Source organism: Notolepis coatsorum (assembly GCF_963971535.1).
Source record: "Notolepis coatsorum genome assembly, chromosome: 6".
NCBI lineage: Eukaryota > Metazoa > Chordata > Actinopteri > Aulopiformes > Paralepididae > Notolepis > Notolepis coatsorum.
Window position 1 is genome coordinate 149384085 of NC_140170.1, and position 20759 is coordinate 149404843.

General features: G+C 49.8%; 1 protein-coding gene across 1 annotated transcript in view; it reads left to right on the top strand.

Moving 5' to 3' along the window:
- The window catches only part of cntn6 (contactin 6), a gene marked incomplete at both ends in the record, with an annotated part of 180525 nt that extends 164912 nt beyond the window's left edge, over positions 1 to 15613 (top strand). The window contains 1 exon segment of the mRNA XM_084315769.1: positions 15570 to 15613. Coding sequence (XP_084171895.1) covers positions 15570 to 15613 — 44 coding nt within the window.
- Between the last annotated feature and the right edge of the window lie 5146 nt (positions 15614 to 20759).

Genomic DNA, 20759 nt, shown 5'->3' on the forward strand with positions numbered 1-20759 from the left:
CACGTAGCGGGATCTCTTCGACTGGTTTTTGGTCTTTCCCTGGGTTTTTCCTTGATGGCATCTCGATTCTTTTGGTCAATATAGTTAGTTGATAGTCTCAGTTGATATATGCGTCAAGTTTTAAACGCATTAATGGTATATAATTATGATTTTAAAACGAAAAAAAAAATAACGGGTGAGCAGCTGTGTCACATGCGACCTACTCCATTCTACAGCTAAACCGGAAGTCCAACATGGTGGTGGTGGTCTACCTTGACGACATCCTTCATCTTCTCCAAGACTCTCGAGGAACATGTCCATCATGTCCGCCGAGTACTTGAGGGCCTTCTCCACAACCGGCTCTTCGTTAAGGCAACAAAGTGCCGTTTCCACTCCAACTCTGTCGATTACCTTGGCTTCATCGTGGAGAGTGGCCAGACCCGAGCCGACCCCCGCAAGATCCAGGCTGTGGAGGAGTGGCCGGAGCCCTCTTCTCGGAAGGAGCTACAAAGCTTCCTCGGTTTTGCAAACTTTTACCGGAGGTTCATCCGGAACTACAGCCAAGTGGCGGAACCGCTTACCAAGCTGACCTCTCCCTCCCTGCCGTTTGACTGGTCTCCAGCGGCCTGCGCTGCGTTCCGTTCCCTCAAGAACAGATTCACCACCGCCCCGGTCTTGCTCCACCCAGACCCCAAGAAGCAGTTCATTGTGGAAGTGGACGCCTCGGATACTGTACTAGGGGCTATCCTGTCTCAGCGCTCGGCGACAGACCAGAAGGTCCATCCGTGCGCCTTCTACTCTCGTCATTTCCTTCCTCCTGAGAGGAACTATGACATTGGAAATCGGGAACTGCTGGCAGTAGTGGCTGCCTTGGAGGAGTGGCGTCATTGGCTGGAGGGGGCCGAGGAACCGTTCACCATTTGGACAGACCATAAGAACTTGACGTACATCCGCACATCCAAGCGCCTCAATGGCCGGCAAGCAAGGTGGGCCAGCTTCCTCAGTCGGTTCGACTTCTCTTTGACCTTTCGCCCTGGGTCCCGCAACACGAAGGCCGACTCTCTGTCCCGGTTACACTCCAAGGGGGCTCCAACCACTGAGGATCCGACTCCCATCCTCCCGGAGGTCAGGGTGGTGGGAGTGGTCACCTGGGGCATCGAGACCGTGGTCAAGCGTGCCTTACGTTTCCATCCCGCTCCAAGCAACGTACCTTATTGTCGCCTCTTCGTCCCCGACTCAGTCCGGTCCCGGGTTCTCCAATGGGGCCATACCAGCCGGTTTGCCTGCCACCCCGGCGTCCACCGCACCTTCTCCTTCCTGGCTCGTCGGTTCTGGTGGCCCACCATGAGGAACGACGTCAGGGAGTTCGTACTGGCCTGCACGGTCTGCGCCCACAGCAAGGCATCTCACTCGTTTCAGCAAGGGGGTCCATCTCGTGGCCCTTCCCAAGCTTCCATCAGCTTCCGAGACTGCGGACCTCCTGACGAGCCACGTGTTCCGCCTCCATGGTTTTCCCCAGGACGTCGTCTCGGATCGGGGGCCCCAGTTCACTTCCCAGGTATGGCGAGCCTTTTGTAAGGGATTGGGGGCCACTGTTAGTCTTTCGTCTGGTTACCATCCACAGACTAACGGGCAGACTGAGAGAATGAACCAGAGCGTGGAGTCTGCTCTCCGGTGTGTTGCCGCCAAGAGGCCTGCTTCCTGGAGCCGGTTCCTCCTCTGGGTCGAGTACGCCATCAACTCCCTGGTCAGCTCCGCCACCGGCCTCTCGCTGTTCGAGGTATCTCTGGGCTACCAACCCCCTATTTTCTCTGCACAGGAATTGGAAGTGGCAGTTCCCTCCGTGCAGGTTCATCTCGACCGGTGTCGTCGTGTCTGGGAGATCACCAGGACTGCGCTACTCCGGGCCCCGAGTGGATATTGAATAAGCTGCAGAGCCGCAGAGCCGCAGCGCCACGGAGCCAACTCTGCTCTGGGCAGAGCTGCAGAGCCGCAGAGCCTACTCTGCTCAAGGACATTCCCCCTGAATGCTTTTACGTAGTTTTTTGCTCATTTCTGTTTGTAAATAAATACGCCCATAGTTTTTGGGCTAACTCTGAACTACCTGTCTGTGTCGTGCTGTTGGGGTTGTTTACAAACCATAACATTACGACCCGACCATGTCGACCCCAGCCGACACAGACAGTGTTAAAGCAGCCTTGGCAGGTCAGATCCAGCTGACCAACGACCACACCCAACAGCTAGGAGCGGCTGCGGCTGCTGTGCAGGACCTCCGGGCCCAGGTCTAGCCTATCCAGATTTCCCTAGACACTCTAACCACCCAGCAGACTGCGCAGGGTAATCAGCAGGCTGATATTCTACACCAGCTGCAGACTCTCAGTGCAGCATTTAACACCCTGCTTTTAACCCCACCTGTGGCAGGAGTCCCAGCCGGACCACCACCCGCCGCCGCGACTAACCCTGCACCTCCCGACCCCGCTCCTCGGGAGCCCCATCTCTCCAACCCACGACTGTTCGACGGTAACTTCGAGGACTGTGCCACGTTCATCATGCAATGTGAGTTAGTATTCATTCATCAACCCAGCAGATTTACGACAGAGGGAGCCCAGGTGGCTTACATGACTAACCTGCTCACAGGCCGAGCAGCACAGTGGGTCACTGCTTCCTGGTCCATGAGGGCTGACTTCTGTTTTTCATACACAGATTTTGTGGCAGAGCTCCGAAGGGTTTTCCACCACCCAGCTCGTGGCCAGGACCCTGGAGCCCGCGCTGGAGTTCAGACTGGCCGCAACCGAGAGTGGTTGGAATGACCGGGCGCTTCATCTCACTTTCCTGAAGGGGCTCAACGACGCTGTGAGAGACCAGCTCGCCACCCGGGAGGAGCCCGATTCGCTCGAGGCCCTAATCAGCCTCGCCATCCGCATCGACGGACGCCTCCGGGAGAGAAGGCGCGAGCGAGCCTGACTGGGACCCCCAGCCGTTCCCCAGAACTCCCGCACTCGTGACTGGACTGCTGATCGTCCTGTCTCCTCCGCGACTGGTGGTCCTTTTCCCTCCCATCCTGTGACCAAGGAGGAACCCATGCAGCTGGGACGCACACACCTTAGCCCGGCCGAACGGGAGTCCCGGCTCAGGTCCGGCCTTTGCCTCTACTGCGGCCTTGATGGACACTGTATCTACAATTGTCCTACCCGGCCAAAGGACTAGGCTTGCTGGGACCCCGGGAGATCCTGGTGAGCCGTTTTTCCTGTTCCCACACCCATGCACCACCTAACCATCTGACGAGCGTCACCCTGGCCTGGGCGGACCAGCGGGCGACGGTGGGTGCACTCGTTGACTCGGGGGCTGATGAGAGCTTCCTGGATTTTGAGTTTGCCACCCAGGCCAACATTCCACTTGAGAACCTCGAGAGGCCCTTGGAGGTTTTCGTGTTGGATCAGCACCGCCTGGCCGACATCACTCAACGCACCTGTCCTGTCCTCCTCACCATTGCTGGTAATCACGTTGAGAGACTCCAGTTCTTTATTACCAGATCCCCTCTAGTCCCAGTAGTTCTGGGTCGTCCCTGGCTCGCGCTGCATGAGCCCCACATCGCCTGGTCCTCCGGCACCATCATTGGGTGGTGCTCCTCCTGTCATGCCCAGTGTCTTCAGGCGGCGTCCAGTCCGTCGCCCCGGAGCTCCCCTAGTGTGCCGCCCCCAGACCTCTCAACTATTCCCCCTGAGTACCACGACCTCGGGGAGGTTTTCAGCAAGTCCCCGGCTCAGGCCCTTCCTCCTCATCGGCCTTACGACTGTGCAATCGACCTCCGCTCAGGGGCTCCCCTTCCTGGTAGCCGCCTTTACAGTCTGACCGTCCCTGAGAAGGCAGTGATGAAGGAGTACATCTCTGAGTCCTTGACGGCAGGCCTCATTCGGCCCTCGTCCTCCCCGGTGGCGGCCGGCTTCTTTTTTGTTGGGAAGAAGGACGGAGGTCTCCGGCCCTGCATTGACTATCGCCAACTCAACGAGATCACCATCAAGAACAAGTATCCTCTTCCTCTCATGAACTCCACCTTCGAGCCCCTCACCCAGGCTACCGTCTTCACTAAACTGGACCTCCGGAGTGCCTACCATCTGGTCCGTATCCGAGAAGGCGACGAGTGGAAGACCGCCTTCAAGACTCCCAGGGGTCATTATGAGAATCTGGTAATGCCGTTCGGCCTCACCAATGCTCCGGCGGTATTCCAGGCGCTCATGAACGACGTCCTCCGTGACATGCTCAAGGAGTTTGTGGTGGTCTACCTTGACGACATCCTTCATCCTCTCCAAGACTCTCGAGGAACATGTCCATCATGTCCGCCGAGTACTTGAGGGCCTTCTCCACAACCGGCTCTTCGTTAAGGCAACAAAGTGCCGTTTCCACTCCAACTCTGTCGATTACCTTGGCTTCATCGTGGAGAGTGGCCAGACCCGAGCCGACCCCCGCAAGATCCAGGCTGTGGAGGAGTGGCCGGAGCCCTCTTCTCGGAAGGAGCTACAAAGCTTCCTCGGTTTTGCAAACTTTTACCGGAGGTTCATCCGGAACTACAGCCAAGTGGCGGAACCGCTTACCAAGCTGACCTCTCCCTCCCTGCCGTTTGACTGGTCTCCAGCGGCCTGCGCTGCGTTCCGTTCCCTCAAGAACAGATTCACCACCGCCCCGGTCTTGCTCCACCCAGACCCCAAGAAGCAGTTCATTGTGGAAGTGGACGCCTCGGATACTGTACTAGGGGCTATCCTGTCTCAGCGCTCGGCGACAGACCAGAAGGTCCATCCGTGCGCCTTCTACTCTCGTCATTTCCTTCCTCCTGAGAGGAACTATGACATTGGAAATCGGGAACTGCTGGCAGTAGTGGCTGCCTTGGAGGAGTGGCGTCATTGGCTGGAGGGGGCCGAGGAACCGTTCACCATTTGGACAGACCATAAGAACTTGACGTACATCCGCACATCCAAGCGCCTCAATGGCCGGCAAGCAAGGTGGGCCAGCTTCCTCAGTCGGTTCGACTTCTCTTTGACCTTTCGCCCTGGGTCCCGCAACACGAAGGCCGACTCTCTGTCCCGGTTACACTCCAAGGGGGCTCCAACCACTGAGGATCCGACTCCCATCCTCCCGGAGGTCAGGGTGGTGGGAGTGGTCACCTGGGGCATCGAGACCGTGGTCAAGCGTGCCTTACGTTTCCATCCCGCTCCAAGCAACGTACCTTATTGTCGCCTCTTCGTCCCCGACTCAGTCCGGTCCCGGGTTCTCCAATGGGGCCATACCAGCCGGTTTGCCTGCCACCCCGGCGTCCACCGCACCTTCTCCTTCCTGGCTCGTCGGTTCTGGTGGCCCACCATGAGGAACGACGTCAGGGAGTTCGTACTGGCCTGCACGGTCTGCGCCCACAGCAAGGCATCTCACTCGTTTCAGCAAGGGGGTCCATCTCGTGGCCCTTCCCAAGCTTCCATCAGCTTCCGAGACTGCGGACCTCCTGACGAGCCACGTGTTCCGCCTCCATGGTTTTCCCCAGGACGTCGTCTCGGATCGGGGGCCCCAGTTCACTTCCCAGGTATGGCGAGCCTTTTGTAAGGGATTGGGGGCCACTGTTAGTCTTTCGTCTGGTTACCATCCACAGACTAACGGGCAGACTGAGAGAATGAACCAGAGCGTGGAGTCTGCTCTCCGGTGTGTTGCCGCCAAGAGGCCTGCTTCCTGGAGCCGGTTCCTCCTCTGGGTCGAGTACGCCATCAACTCCCTGGTCAGCTCCGCCACCGGCCTCTCGCTGTTCGAGGTATCTCTGGGCTACCAACCCCCTATTTTCTCTGCACAGGAATTGGAAGTGGCAGTTCCCTCCGTGCAGGTTCATCTCGACCGGTGTCGTCGTGTCTGGGAGATCACCAGGACTGCGCTACTCCGGGCATCGGAGCGCGCCAGTCGGGGAGCTAACCAACGCCGAATCCCTGGGCCGACTTACCAACCTGGAACGCCCTGCTTCACATTCACACAGTTCCATTCACACCTGGGAGCTGCCCAGTACAACCACAGTTGACACCATTGGCCACTGAGCAACTCCACTGGAGCAGTTGTTATATATCGTCCCGCTCTTAAAGGCCTCTACATGCTACAGCAACTTCAAAGCAACTGCACCACAACATCGACAAAGCAACGGTGTTGTAGACACTCTGCATTTATGCTTCTGCAACATCGACGCGCAAAGTTAGTTTAACTAAAGTTAGTTTAGGTTCGTGTTAACGTTAGATAATGTACAAAATAAACGTATTTCCGGTGCTTTTAGACGTCGCTCTTTTATTTTGAAATCCCCCGACCGGAAGTATTTGTGATGTATTCTGCTTGTGTAACTTTAGGTTAGTTTTAACGTTACAGGCAGCTACAGGCACTCGAGGTCGAGGAAGAGCTGCTGAATTTAATCGGCAGGAGGAGAGAGAGCTCGTCAAAGCTGGATATATCCCTGTGGCTGTGGTTGTAGGCACGAAAATGCAGCTCGAACTACCTGTTATATTAAATTAATTGATTGCTGTTTAACAACTTGTCCGTGTCCAGTCCTTTCGAACTGCCCCACCGTCCGTTCATTGTAAACAATGATGCATGTAATTATATTAACGTTACTGTGTGTTGTTGTAGCTATGTTAATAAATTCTGAATGACATTAACGTTAGTTGGGTATGATAGAGCATTGAATAGCATCAAGTTCAACGCTAGCTGGCTGGCTACAACAATGGCGGATAGTATTCCTCGCTGCGGGACCAATATTATTATATGACAGCCCCGCCCCCATTCACTACCAACCAATCACTGCTACGCAATATCAACGCAACGGTTGTTTAGATTAGATTTGGGTGAAAGGTACGCAATGTCCTCGCAACACAGTCTACAAGACCCTCTAAAAAAAGCGCGTTGAAATCGTGCTGATGTTGTGTTGAAGTTGCTTTGAAGTTGCTGTAGCATGTAGAGGCCTTAAGCCATACCGAGATATACCTCATCTCATGTACCTATTGTACTCCATCAACGAATAAAAAACCAAATACACCCACCACCTGCCAGGCCCCGCCCCGCCCCTTTAGTGGCGTACTATAAAGTACTAGGCGTGGTCACCACTCACTCTTCCTCTATTTTCGTTTCCATCATAGCGGATGCAAGATGCCCTATGCAACTAGTGATATGAAAAGATTTTGTGTAATATTGAATGCTTACCGGAGGTTTGCTTACCCCTGGAATCTTCGGGGCATGTTTCAACGACACGTCGGCCCTATTCTGATGTTTCCTCATCTTGTGGCAGCAGATCGAGGAGCAGCGTGCAAGGTTTGGCTATCGAGCCGGCTTGCACACAGGTAGGCCCTGTTTCATCAGGCATTGATGCTAGTGTTAGTAATGCTGTGAAGTGTGTCGGCGCCAGGGGCGGGATGGCTTGGTGAACGTTCCACTGAAGTGGACGGTTTCCGTGCGATCCTGGAGCATGCTGCTAAAACTAATGCTACTGCTAATGCTAATGCTGAAATGGGTCACTGTTCTAATGTTCCCCGCCGTGGGATGTTGCCGCTTTTCCCTCCTCTTGCCCGGTTCATTAATGAAGGTCAGTCGGTAGCTAATGTGGGGGGTTTTGCTGAGTCCTATTTACCCTTTTTACGGGTAAATGGGTTGACAACAGGGTGCAGGCCGGGTGTACCGTGGCTAAGTAGCCAGGTAGCTTTGATCCTGTGCCCCGGCGGGGTTGAACGATGTCCCACCCTGCCGATGCTTGAGAGCGAATCGGCTCGGAGGGTGGCAGTATGGACGGATGAGAGCTATACTGCTGCAGGATGGTATTTAGCGGCGGCCAGTGTTATGGCTCAGCTGACTATTTTCCTGTCCACATTAGCGTCGGGTAGTGGGGCTACGGGACCAGCCGACACTGAAAACATTTTGCATGTTTGTGGTGTTATAGAGATCTTGACTCAGTCGCAAGCTATAACTGCGGGGAGGATTAGGATGCTATCAACGTTTGTTAATAGGCATATCTGGTTGGAGCAATCTCCTCTTGGGGAAGAAGATAGATTTTCTCTCCTCACGGCTCCTTTTTCCACAGAAGGACTTTTTGGTCGTTCTGCGGAGGCGCAGCCGGTTGTTGATCTGGGTCCCACACCGCCTCACGCTATGCAGCCAGAGGTTGGAGCACGGCCTCGTCAGTGACTGTGGCGAGGCCCTCGACAGGCGGCCATGTTTCCCCCGCCAGTGGTACCCTGGGCGGAGAGTAAACAGGGGTCCACAAGGCCGACAGCCTTGGCGGCCGAGGGATCGGCCATTTTGAGTGTACTCGGCTTGGGAAATACAAGCCGTCGTCATTCTGCCGCGAGCAGCCCGCTCCCCGTTCACTCCTCTCTCCGTTACCCACGGAAGCGGGGCTCTGATCGTTTTCCTTTGGCTGCGGGCCGCGAACCTTCTTTGAAGCGCATGCGGCCCCACTTTTCGCTTCTCATGGGGACAGGGGCTGACACCCAGTTGATGGCTGAGCCTGGGTCAGTCCGTGAGAATGTTGTGCTGTCGCGTGGCTCCTGCACCACACGTTGTGTGATGGGTGAGCCTGGTGTTACGGCTGCCACTATTTACAGTGGTCAGCAGGGGGACTCAAGACCTCTTCGGTTGAATGCTCAGCAAGGGTTACCCCAGCCTCGCCTTCGCCAGGCGGGGTATCACGCTGATGCCTCCCACTCCCGTGAGAGCGGCAGTGGTCTGCAAAGAAGAGGCGAGCGTGATTTGGGTGATAGCAATATCACTGCAGGGCTACGGCTTGTAGGAGCCCATGGGGTCTGCATGTCTAGCTGTAGAACAACTCCTCAGCATGCGCTAGAGGGGTGTTCAGGGGGGGAGTGTGTGTCAACCAGTTTGATGGCAGCTTCTCCCGTATCAAACCGGCCCTTTCTGTCGGGGTCCCCCCTTGGGTGCGTCGCACAGCAGGAGGGACCGGGCCACCTATCTACTGTTCCTTGCGGCCCAGCGTCAGTTGACGGCAGGTGCGCTGTGGGATTATTATCACATATGGTGACAAGAATGCCGTTTGGAGGGGTGGATAGAGAGAACGTTGAGGGAGGGACTTGTTTTGCAGTTTGCACAACCCCACCCTCCGTTTTCAGGTTTGGTGCAGACCCTATTGTCAGGGTCAGAAGCAGTGACAGCCCTGGCCAACGAGATTCGATCTCTGTTGGCGAAGCAGGCTATAGTCATGGTCCCGAGAGAGGACGCGATGTCAGGCGTCTACTCCCGTTATTTTCTGGTGCCCAAAAAAACGGGAGGGGTCAGACCTATACTGGATCGCGTTCAATCGTCTGATTGTGGCGAGACCATTTAGAATGTTGACCGTCAAACTCCTGCTGCTTGCTGTCAGAAGGGGAGACTGGTTCACCTCCATAGACCTGAAGGATGCATATTTTCACATCCCGATTTTCCCTCCTCACAGGAAGTTCCTACGGTTCCTGTTTCAGGGCGTAGCATACGAGTACCAGAGGTTGCCGTTCGGCTATTCTCGGGCTCCCCGCACATTCACCAGGTGCGTAGCGACTGCGCTGGAGCCTTTACGTCGTCGGGGAATACGGGTTCTATTCTATCTCGACGACATCCTACTCCTCAGCCAGTCGGAGGAGGTTGCCAGGTCTCATACCAGGCTGGTGGTGGAATTCCTTACCAGGCTGGGTTTTGCTGTGAACTGGAAGAAGAGTACGCCTCTTCCCAGTCAACAGGTGGAGTACTTGGGCTTGACGTTGAGGTCGAGGCCCATGATTGTAACCCTCTCGGAGCAACGGAGGGTGTCTATCCTACACGCGCTCTGGGGTTTCCGCCTTGGAGGGACAGTCACGGTGCTGCAAGTGATGCGCCTGCTCGGTATGATGGCATCTGCTCACACGGTGGTTCCTCTTGGCCTCCTCTTCATGAGGAGGATACAGAGGTGGTTCTTCAGTATGGGAATAGACTCGGTGAGGGACAAATGGAAACGGTTGACGGTTCCTTTGTCGATATGGGGAGATCTCGCCCATTGGAGGAGGCCTGGTATCCTCACCATTGGGGTCCCCATGGGCAGCAGGCGCTCACACGTCACGGTCTTCACCGACGCTTCTCTCACGGGTTGGGGAGGGACGTGTCGGACCAACGCAGTGGGGGGCAGCTGGACGGTCCATGCTGCCCCGTCTACCCTGCACATCAATGTGTTGGAATTGAGGGCAGTCCTCCTGGTCCTCAAACGGTTCGTCCACCTGGTGGTAGGCGAGCACGTTCTGGTCAGAACAGACAGTATGACGGCAGCGGCGTATATCAACAGGCAGGGTGGGACTCGATCCATCCGCCTGCACCGGGCGGCGGTTGAACTCTGGCTATGGGCATCTCGTAGGCTGCGCAGTCTGAGGGCGCTCTACATCCCTGACGTGGAGAATGTGGGAGCGGATATGATGTCTCGGGGCGGTCCTCGTTGCGGGAAATGCGCCACGATATAGTCAGACAGATCTGGGATCGCTTCGGGGAGGCCTCAGTGGATCTGTTTGCGAGCCGACGCTCTCACAAGTGCCCCTTGTGGTTCTCGGTCAGTCGGGCAGATCATCCCCCCTTGGGGGTGGATGCCTTCTCGATGTTTCCATGGCCGCCCGGCCTTCTGTACGCCTTTCCTCTTCTACAGCTGTTGAGTCAGCTGTTGGAGCGGATACGGAGGGAGCGCAGGACGGTGATCCTGGTCGCGCCGGACCGGGGCACGGCAGTGTGGTTCCCGGTCCTGATTCAGCTACTGGTAGCTCCACCATGGCTTATTCCTTGGTCAGCGACGGCCCTCTCTCAAGCACACGGGTTGCTGTTTCAGTACCCGGTGTTTGGCCAACGTCTGATGGTGTGGCTGGTGAGAGGGTAAATCTGGAGCGGATGGACCCTTCTGTGGTTGATACCATCCGGAATGCGCATGCTCCCTCCACTGTCGCGCTTTACGCGGGCAGATGGCGTATGTTCCAGTGGTGTAGGGTGGGGGGCATGACCCGGTGTCCTGCCCCCTGGATGCTGTCCTTGTCTACCTCCAGTCTCTCCTTGATAGACTGTCGGCTTTGACGGTGAGGGTATATGCAGCAGCTATATCCTCTTATCATGAGGGATTTGAGGGTGATGTTTTGTTCAACCACCCTCTTGTGAAGCATTTCCTGCTTGGCGCTCGACGCGTTAAGCCGGTAAAACGCTCTTTGGCTCCAAGTTGGGATCTTCAATTGGTCCTCGTCGGTTGTCCTTGGCCCCGTTTGAGCCTCTTGAGCAAGCGCCGTTGGGACAGCTGTCGTTCAAGACCGCGTTCTTGCTGGCCGTCACCTCCGCTAAACGCGTGGGTGAGCTTTGTGCTCTCTCGGTACGACCAGAGTGCCAGTCTTTTCGTTCCGATTGCGGTGCCACTCTGCGGCCTAATCCTGCCTTCGTGCCTAAAGGTTCCTTCCGCTCCAGGGATATTGTGGTTAAGGCGTTTCATCTGCCTCCTTACGCTAGTGAGTTGGAGGCGGGCCTTCACCTGTCATGTCCGGTCCGTGCTTTGGGGATTTACCTCAGCCGTACTCAGGGCCTCAGGGCTACCGATCAGCTTTTTGTCTGTTATGGTGGTTCTTGTGCCGGTAAGGCACTATCGAAACAGCGCCTGTCCCATTGGTTGTGCGAGGGCATTGCCCTCTGCTACACGTTGGCCGGGCTGGCTCCCCCTGGGGGTGTCAGGGCGCACTCCACTCGTGGGGTGGCGGCCTCTGCCGCTCTGCTGGGTGGGGCCTCGGTGGAGGACATCTGTGCTGCAGCTTCATGGTCCTCCCCGGGTCCCTTCGTAAGGTTTTACCTCATGGACATGACCGGGGGTTCTGTCTCCCAGGCGGTTCTGAGGTCTGTGGCCTCTCCTGCTTCCCGTCCTTTGGTGGGGTAGCAGGGGTGTGTGGGTATGGGCCACAGTGTGTTGTGTCACATGTGGTTCCGCCTGTGCTGTGTGTTCAAGGGGTTCTAGTTCCCTCTTGTTCGCACTCGGGTGGAGTTGACTGCACCCCCTCTTCATTAGGAAGGATGGGGTGACGGGACATCCCCTTCCCCCTTGATGTGGGCTTACGGGGTATCTCGGTATGGCTTAAGAGCGGGACGCGATGCAAGTACGATATTTGGATCTTCTTTGTACCACAGTCTCGTTATTGCTTTTCTGGCCGATATCAACATTATCTTTATTAAATACTTGTCCCCCCCTTGTATTCCCTCGTGCGTCAGGTCCCCTAAGTAAAGCACCAGTCCCGTTTGTGGTAACCCGTATCCTAATATTCTGATCATTGCCTCCCCTATCTCCTCCCAATACCCCTTCAGCTTCTGACATCCCCAGAATATGTGTGTGTGATTTGCCCCCTCCTTCCCACACATCCTCCAGCATGTCCTTTGTGTTGGTGCATACTTTCCCTTCAACTCTGGGGTTATAAAGAATCTGATTATGTTTTTCCATCCAAATTCTTTCCATACCCTTGATCCTGTTGTTGAGTGTTGTACCTCGCATATGCTACCCCATTCCTTCTCTGTTATTTCTATCTCTAATTCTCTCTCCCATTTCTCCCTTATATAATCGGTCGTGTGTCCCTTGCTGTTCATTATAGCCTGGTACAGTGCTGAAATTACCCTTCCTTTCCCCCCTTCGTATGCCCACACTATCATCTCGATTATTCCATTTTGTTCTTCGTCCTTGTCTCCTCTTATTTCTTTATTGTAGTAATCTCTAACCTGTAGATATCTGAAGTGGTCCCTGTTTTCTAGTCCAAATTTCTCCTTAAATTTTTGTAGGGTTTGCATTTCCCCCTTCTCTATCATTTTGCATATCGCTGTACTGCCATCCCTCCCTTTTCCTTTGGTAGTTGTAGTGTTTTATATCTGACCCGTGGTCTTCTCCCCGCCCATATGAACCTCGATATCAGTCTGTCCCACTCCCTGAATTGATTCTGTGGTATTTGTATCGATAGTGACTGAAACAGGTATAGTAACCTTGATAGTATGTATGTTCATCTTAATGACCTCTATTCTTGAATTGAAGTCCAAGGGCATTACTGTCCATCTCTCTAAGTCTCTCTTGATGTTCTGATTTATCTGTGTATAGTTCGCCTCAAACAGTTTCCCCACCCCTCTCGTGATGTTCACCCCTAGGTATTTAATCTTGTCCATGTAAGCGTCCCGCTCTTAGCGTGCCCTGAGTTCCCTTGGGGAATCTTTTCCTGGAAACGATTTTTTCCGAGGAAGAGTGAGTGGTGACCACGCCTAGTACTTTATAGTACGCCACTAAAGGGGCGGGGCCTGGCAGGTTGTGGGTGTATTTGGTTTTTTATTCGTTGATGGAGTACAATAGGTACCAGAGATGAGGTATATCTCGGTATGGCTTAAGAGTGGGACGCTTAGCCAGTACTCATATAACTAGGTTATATACATAACCTGTCGATTTGCATTGGCAGGGTTTGGCCCTGTCTGGCACCCAACGGGAAAAATATTATAGGCACTATAAGTAGACACCGCTACATAAAACAAGCTGGTCTGCCTGAGTGACTGGTGGAAGAAGGAGAAATAGAGATTGGACTGATTGAGTCAAGCCATGTCACATTTCAAGTTTGAAATGCTTCTTTCTGTTTTGCTCCTGAGAGTGTGCTAGATACTGTACTGTACTGGTAATATTATTTATTTGTGTTAACTTCTGAATAAAACAACTTATTAAACACAAGTACATCTTATTGAACATTATTTTGATATTTCATTACCAATTATCATAGCAAAACAGCTTTTTTTTTTTTACAGTCTGTAATGCATTTTGGAAACGGGAGATGGGCTCATGGTGTAATGGGCCACCTGGCCTGAGAAACATAAGGAGGAAAGAAAAAGTAAGGACTTACTTCTGGTCATTATTTGGGTAGAACACACATATTTTGAATGCCTTCGGCAGATTTATTTAAAAAAAAAATGAGCCATTTTAATCTAGATTAATCTAGATTAAATCCAGGATTGCAGATAGATTAATCTAGATTAAAAAAAAAAATCTATGCCCACCTCTACTTTTTTTTTTTATTGGCAATTTGAATTCATATTTCATCAATCGAGCCTCGGGTTAGTGCTGCAGAGTCTCTTTGAAAACTATTCATAAATAGGCAGAAAAATTACAACGTTTTTGTGTATGCTAGGATATTCCAGTAAATGCCTTTTATCACGGAATCTATATATTTTCCTGAAAAATGAGGGCTTTTCAAAATGCTATAAAATGAAAATGAACCGATTAAAAAACAATCCGTTTCGACAATGTTGACTGCAAACAAGTCATTGATAAACGACAGGCAGATTAGACACATAGCCATAATTTAAGAGAGAGATTATGCGTTCACAACGCTATCATTGAAGTGGGTCCTGGCATTTAACCATGTTTCCCATGTTAATGGCTGGCACTCAAACTGTTAAAAGACCCCGCTGACAAACACACTTTACACATGTTTGCTTATTAAATAGATTGTTGCATTCTATAATATAATAATACAAAAGTTTCATTACCTCTCTGTCTGGAGTTTGTCCAAAACTCCACAGTCCACACGCATATTTCCTTTTGTAAAACGTCAACACATTGACAATACTAACGATAAAAATGAACGGTGAACAACAATACAAACAAATATAATTCCCACTCCTACCCAACACCCCCCCCCCCCCCCCCCCCACCCACCCAACCACCTCCAATGTGCAGTCCCCCCCACCTACCCAACCTCCTCCAATGTACAGTTTCTACGTCAAATGTATATACTCTTTTTTCTGGACTCTTTTCGTATCACAAACAGTACTGTATTTGCAAATCTGGTATGTCATAAATGTATAGATGTAGTACTGTCTATCTGTATGTCATGTATGTCATATATGTTACGATGAATTGAAAATGGGGGACCCTGATGTAAACAAGACGAAAGTCTTTCTCTGGTCTACATCCCCTTAACAATTGTATGTATTGAGCTGTACTGTACTGTACCCATTCTGCAATCTGTTAATAAAGTTTTCAATCAATCAATCAAAGAAGTAACCGGATATGCCGCCTCCACGTTGTGCAAGTGGAGAATAGAGAGTGGGCGCAGTTTTGCTCGTTCGGTTAATTTCTCCAGGAGGGAGAAAATTATTATAACACAGAGATGAATTTCTTATTATTGTAAACTATACAAAAAAATAATATATATATATATTTATTTTATTATTATTATAATTTTTTTTATTATAATTTTTTTACTGGTCATATTTTTGGGGAAGCTTAGCTTTCTTTGGCTTTCATGAATATTTGCCACTGGTTACAGGATTCAAGGCGGCTCATTTTGGGTTAGCTAACATTAGATACAGTGAACGTGTAATGTGAGCGTCAGGTAATATTATGTTGAAACATTGTTGCTTTGCCCTGGTTTCACTTTTTTTTTAAATGGGATTTAGGAATGAAGACGAGCACTTCTCCTTGTCGTTAATATCAACTATGTTTTCTTGTTATGGTATTAATTAACTTTACTAAATGTTACCTTTGAGCTCTAATCAATGTCTAAACAATTTTCTTAACATATCAATTCTGGGTCCCCCAGAAATTCCATACCTGGTTTTAGCCATCCTCATCCTCAACCAGTAAACTCTAGGAAAAATTAAAAGACATTTGCCAAGCATCCAGGCTGCGTCAATACTTTTACCAACTAACCTCCAGTTCCGCGTTCGCGTTCTGCGATCTGCGATCTGCGATCTGATTGGCCATTGACGTTTCTGGTCATGTGACATCTGCGCCAATCGTGTGACGCCTGTTTCTATCACTGGTTAAGCTTAGGCACTCTTTCGAAGTTGGTTAAGGTTAGAGTTTGTCTTAGAGCAGGGCGATAGAACACCAGCCCTGATTCCAAACTCTAACCTTAACCAACTTCGAAAGAGTCGCCTAAGCTTAAACAGTGATAAACTAGGCGTTAGGTAGTTTGCAGGCTGTTCGAGGCGGAAATAGGTGCAGAAACAGGCGTCATGCGATTGGCGCACATGTCACATGACCAGAAACGTCAGTGGCCAATCAGATCGCAGAACGCGAACGCGGAACTGGAGGTTAGTTGGTAAAAGTATAGACGCAGATTCCAGGCTATTATTATCCTCAATGAATATGTTTAATGTGTTCAAGAATCAAAATGTGCTAAACTGAGAGAGGTGCAAACATTAGTCGTGACAAGTTCTGAGGTAAGTTTCAGTCCTCTGATATCACCTTTGTGACAATCACAAATGAGTATGTTTTGCATACATTTCTGTATGAGTACTATCGGCATAGTGACACATAATCCACACATCAACCCACCTCATTATTTTCCATAACCCAGTACAACACTGTGTACAGCGCAATGGTTCTCACTGCTGCCGCGCAGCAAGAAGGTCCTGGGTTCAAACCCTGTTGACAGGCTGTGTCTGTGTGGAGTCTGCATGCTCTTTTCACATGGGTTTTCTCTCTGTGCGCTCCGGTTCCTCCTGCACCATAAAATGCATGCAGCCAGGTACATATTTTTGTCCTTCTTGACCAAAGCACTGGCATTAGATCTGACGTTGGTCCTCATATACTGGACTGAGGCTGCTCACTGATCCTAAACAAATAGGAAAAGATAGGTTAAAGGTGCTATAGATAACATTCAGCCACCAGATGTCACACTAGAGCACCAGTATGTCATTTATCCAATCAGGTGAAATCCACATGGGGATATGGGAAGTAGGGAGGGGATACGTGCATGTACAGATGCAGCCATTCATTTTGCCGTGACGAGCGCACAGTCGCCTAACGGCATGGGAACTAATTAGGAAACCAGGTTGCTGTTCTGTTTTATGCCGCCAGGAGGCGCAAAGTCGACGGGCGGCTGTCTGTTGACTTCCTCATTACTGCGTGCCTTTGTGTTGATAACAGGCGAGCCACTGTCAACGTTGGCATGGCGCGAGACTGAGCGAGACTTGTTTATTGTGAATTGAAAATACGCCTAAAGTTGCTAAGCTAGCGAACATATTTGCCTTCCTTATTCAATTCAGTAACGTTATGTTTTCAAAGAAGAGGAAATGCACATTCAATGCACAGAACAAGATGTGATGCCATTGTAACAAACGTGTTGGCACCCTGGGTTAACGATGATGTGAAGAGATATCATGTTGAACTTGTTGTTGTAAGTTAGAACTGTCCTAGTTGTCTCTCGCTATTACTGAGCGAGAGAGAGAGACTTGTTTATTCAAGTTAGCTATAATACAGTATATAATATGGCCACCAGACATATTCGCTCCATGAAATTGAATTTCTCCATCGCGCAAAAGCTGTTTTCTTTTACTTTGAAAAATGCCCACTTCCGCCTCTGTAGCCTACCTCACTTTCGGTACTCAGTGAACATTTATTCATAAAGTTGCTAAGCTAGCGAACATATTTGCATTCCTTATTCAATTCAGTAACGTTATGTTTTCAAAGAAGAGGAAATGCACATTCAATGCACAGAACAAAATGCAATGCCATCTTTGGACACAGAATTCGCATATGGCGATTAAGGACATTAAATGTTATAATGTGGGTTACTTTTCATTCAGGCAGTCAGACCTTCACCTGCAAGGTCCTATGAGGCTCCTACCTAGGTAGTATAATGAGTAACAGCTGTGTGTTGCATTGGACCTGTATTGCATTTGACAGCTTGAAATAAACATCACAAATGAGCATTCGGACTGGACCTTTACATTATTACAGACATGTCAACAACAGAGGATGGATCTGAAATGCTAGCTATGTCTGGATTATGCATTGATACTTGAAAGACAGTACATACTATTATAATACAATTTTCAAAACTATGTTCCAACTTGTGTATTGTTTTCATACAATTTTACTAAGATTGTACTCTTGTATTTCACACTGTATTAAGCCATACCGACGTCACAGGTGAGCTTGCTAGCCAATAGATGGCTATAACGTTAACGTGATATTAATTTAACGTTAGATCTATCCGACCAATCAATCAATGTCAGACTATAAAATGGAGTACAATAGGCTCTGAACAGGCTTATTTTCACATTGTCTGTACACATATAACATTTTCGTGCCAGCATATTGGCCTGTGCATACAGTTTGCAGCACTGGTGCTGCAAATCAACATCATCACACATGTCATCAGTGATATTGTGACCCACTCTTCATATGCTCTCCCCTGCATTCAAGAGCTAAAGATAAGTCTGAGATACTCTAAAAAAACTGTGCAGGTGAATAAAGTAGAAGCACTTCTTAGTAGTGTAAATGGAGAAAAACCATCAGGATTAGATAACCTAGATGGGAAGCTCTTGGGTATGGTTTCTGGCTCTATTGCACTACACATATGTCATATTTTAAATCTAAGTGAAAGGTGTATGTCCATTGGCATGGAAAGCTGCAAAAGTTATTCCACTACCCAAAAACAAGAAGGACATGTTTCCAGGTGCTAATTGCCGTCCTATCAGCATTCTTCCAGTGCTTAACCAGTGCTAAACTAGGCGTTAGGTAGTTTGCTGCTGTTAGACCCGGAAATGGGCAAAGACACAGCTCGTCACGCGATTGGGCGCACATGTCAGTGGCCAATCAGAGAGCGTCTCCGCAAAATGCGGCTAGGTTTAAAAATAACGCAAGCTCAACACACTCTTGTCTCTCTTGTGTCCACAAGAATGTATTGATTGATTGATTGAAAACTTTATTAACAGATGCAGAATGGGTACAATACAGTACAGCTCAATACTAACAACTGCTAAGAGGATGAAGACCAGAAAAATACTACAAATACACAGTTGATTGTACACACTTGTGTATACAGAAACAATTCCGTTGCTTTTGTTGATAATATTCATTCATTTCATTGAGTTTAAATTGCATAATACAGACATTAACACATTGGGCGCCAGCCATTAGACGGGTCCCATTGTAGCAATGCCACGCTTTAAAAGATAGGAGTGCGTCACCTTGTTTGTAGAGCTATAACTATATTCTATATTATAGCTATGGATACAATACTATGGCCCATTTGACATCAACTATCTATCGTTCATGTGAAAAATAATAAATTGTTTCATCCATACATTCCCATGTTATACTGTGGTGAATATAAGTATAGTTTTAGAGTGGTCTGGGGTAATTCCCGAAAAATATAGCCTAAAACGTGAATTCTACTATAAGTGTTGCCGTTTCTTGCCTGGACATGCTACTATTCCCAAATCAAATGTTTATAATAGGTATTATGTTTCATCATGAATTCATGAAAGGGGGGGGGTCGTTTCTGATTATTTGATTGCCAGTACTGGCATTCGTATTGAACACGTATTGATCGCCATCTGGTCCATCCGATGTCCATTTGGTCCACGACATAACCCACCACAACATATGGATCGGGGGTCCCGAAAACTATTCAATGCGATCGAGTGAAACCCTAGGTTTTCCTGTACTAGAAAAGTGCGCCCGGTGACATTTGAGTGTGACACAGGGTCTGGAACAGGGTTTACTGCACTCTCGATACTGCCACCTGGGTGGATCTGGCCGGTACTGCACCTTCGGGGTCGCAGTATGCCTTCTAACGGCAACATATGGGTCCCTGACATTGAATAGAATAGAAAAATAGAAAAAAAGGAAAAACTATCAAATAACGTATATATACGTGGTTGGCGTTCAACGGTTGTCGGCCAATCATGTATATAAATGTTGTTGGCGGGGAATGTGTTAAGACAACATAATTTATACAGTTGGTTGACATGTGCATCAAATGGCACATTAATGCCCATGGAGTCTACAGTAGGTCTATCAATTTGCGCATGCATAGTTTGGAGTAGGTGCAAAAAAGTGACTATAGCTCGGCCGAGAAAGTGCTGATCGACTTTGGATTGGTCGCACCGTGTTCAGGAGACTCAGGCATATAGAAATCTATTGGATCATCTCCTCCATGAGCTCAATGTACTGTAACGCGGAAGTGCAGTGGTCGGTCCATTGAACGAGTGAGGTACAGAGGCGGAAGTGGCCATTTTTCAAAGTAATACCCAGAAGGAAGACGAATTAATATAATTATAATGAATGCCCACAATGGTGACTAACACACAGCCAACATGTTATAAATGCTGTGTGTGTATGCTTGAGAAATATCATTATAGTAACTCTAACACATTTACTCCAGTGGAAATGTTTGCGTGTTTAAACAAACTTAGTTACCAAAAAGCATTACAATAACAGCGTTGTGGCCGTATAGTGAGCTGAGTTGAAGACATTGGTGGACGTGTTTTCTGCTTCATAATAAAAGCGGTGCTACGAATTTCATAATAAAAGCGTCCGCTTAAAAAAATAAAAACACAAGAGCTCGTGCCGTTTCAACGTTCACAGTTATCTCTCTCCCCCACAAAAAGCTTTGTCGAGCGCGGAGCTCCTCCTAATGAATGAACAGACAGCCGGTGCGTCGTTGTCACCAGCTGTATTCGAGCGCCACTACTGGTCATCGTTACCGTTAATACGGTGCCCAAACGTCGGTCGACAGACAATTAATGGCTGCATCTGTAAACAACAACATTCATTTTGGACACGGCAAAATCTTAAAAATTATTTCCACCCAGGGTGGCGCACCACGTACAGCACTGCCGTCCCGGGTTCAACTCCCGGACCCGGCGACCTCTGGCGAAAGTCTTCCATCATCTATCCTCCCATATATCCTCTCTCTCTCTCTGCTGGACTGCCTGGAAAAAAACAATAAAATATCTAAAAAAACTGCACATTTAAATGCGGAGGACACATT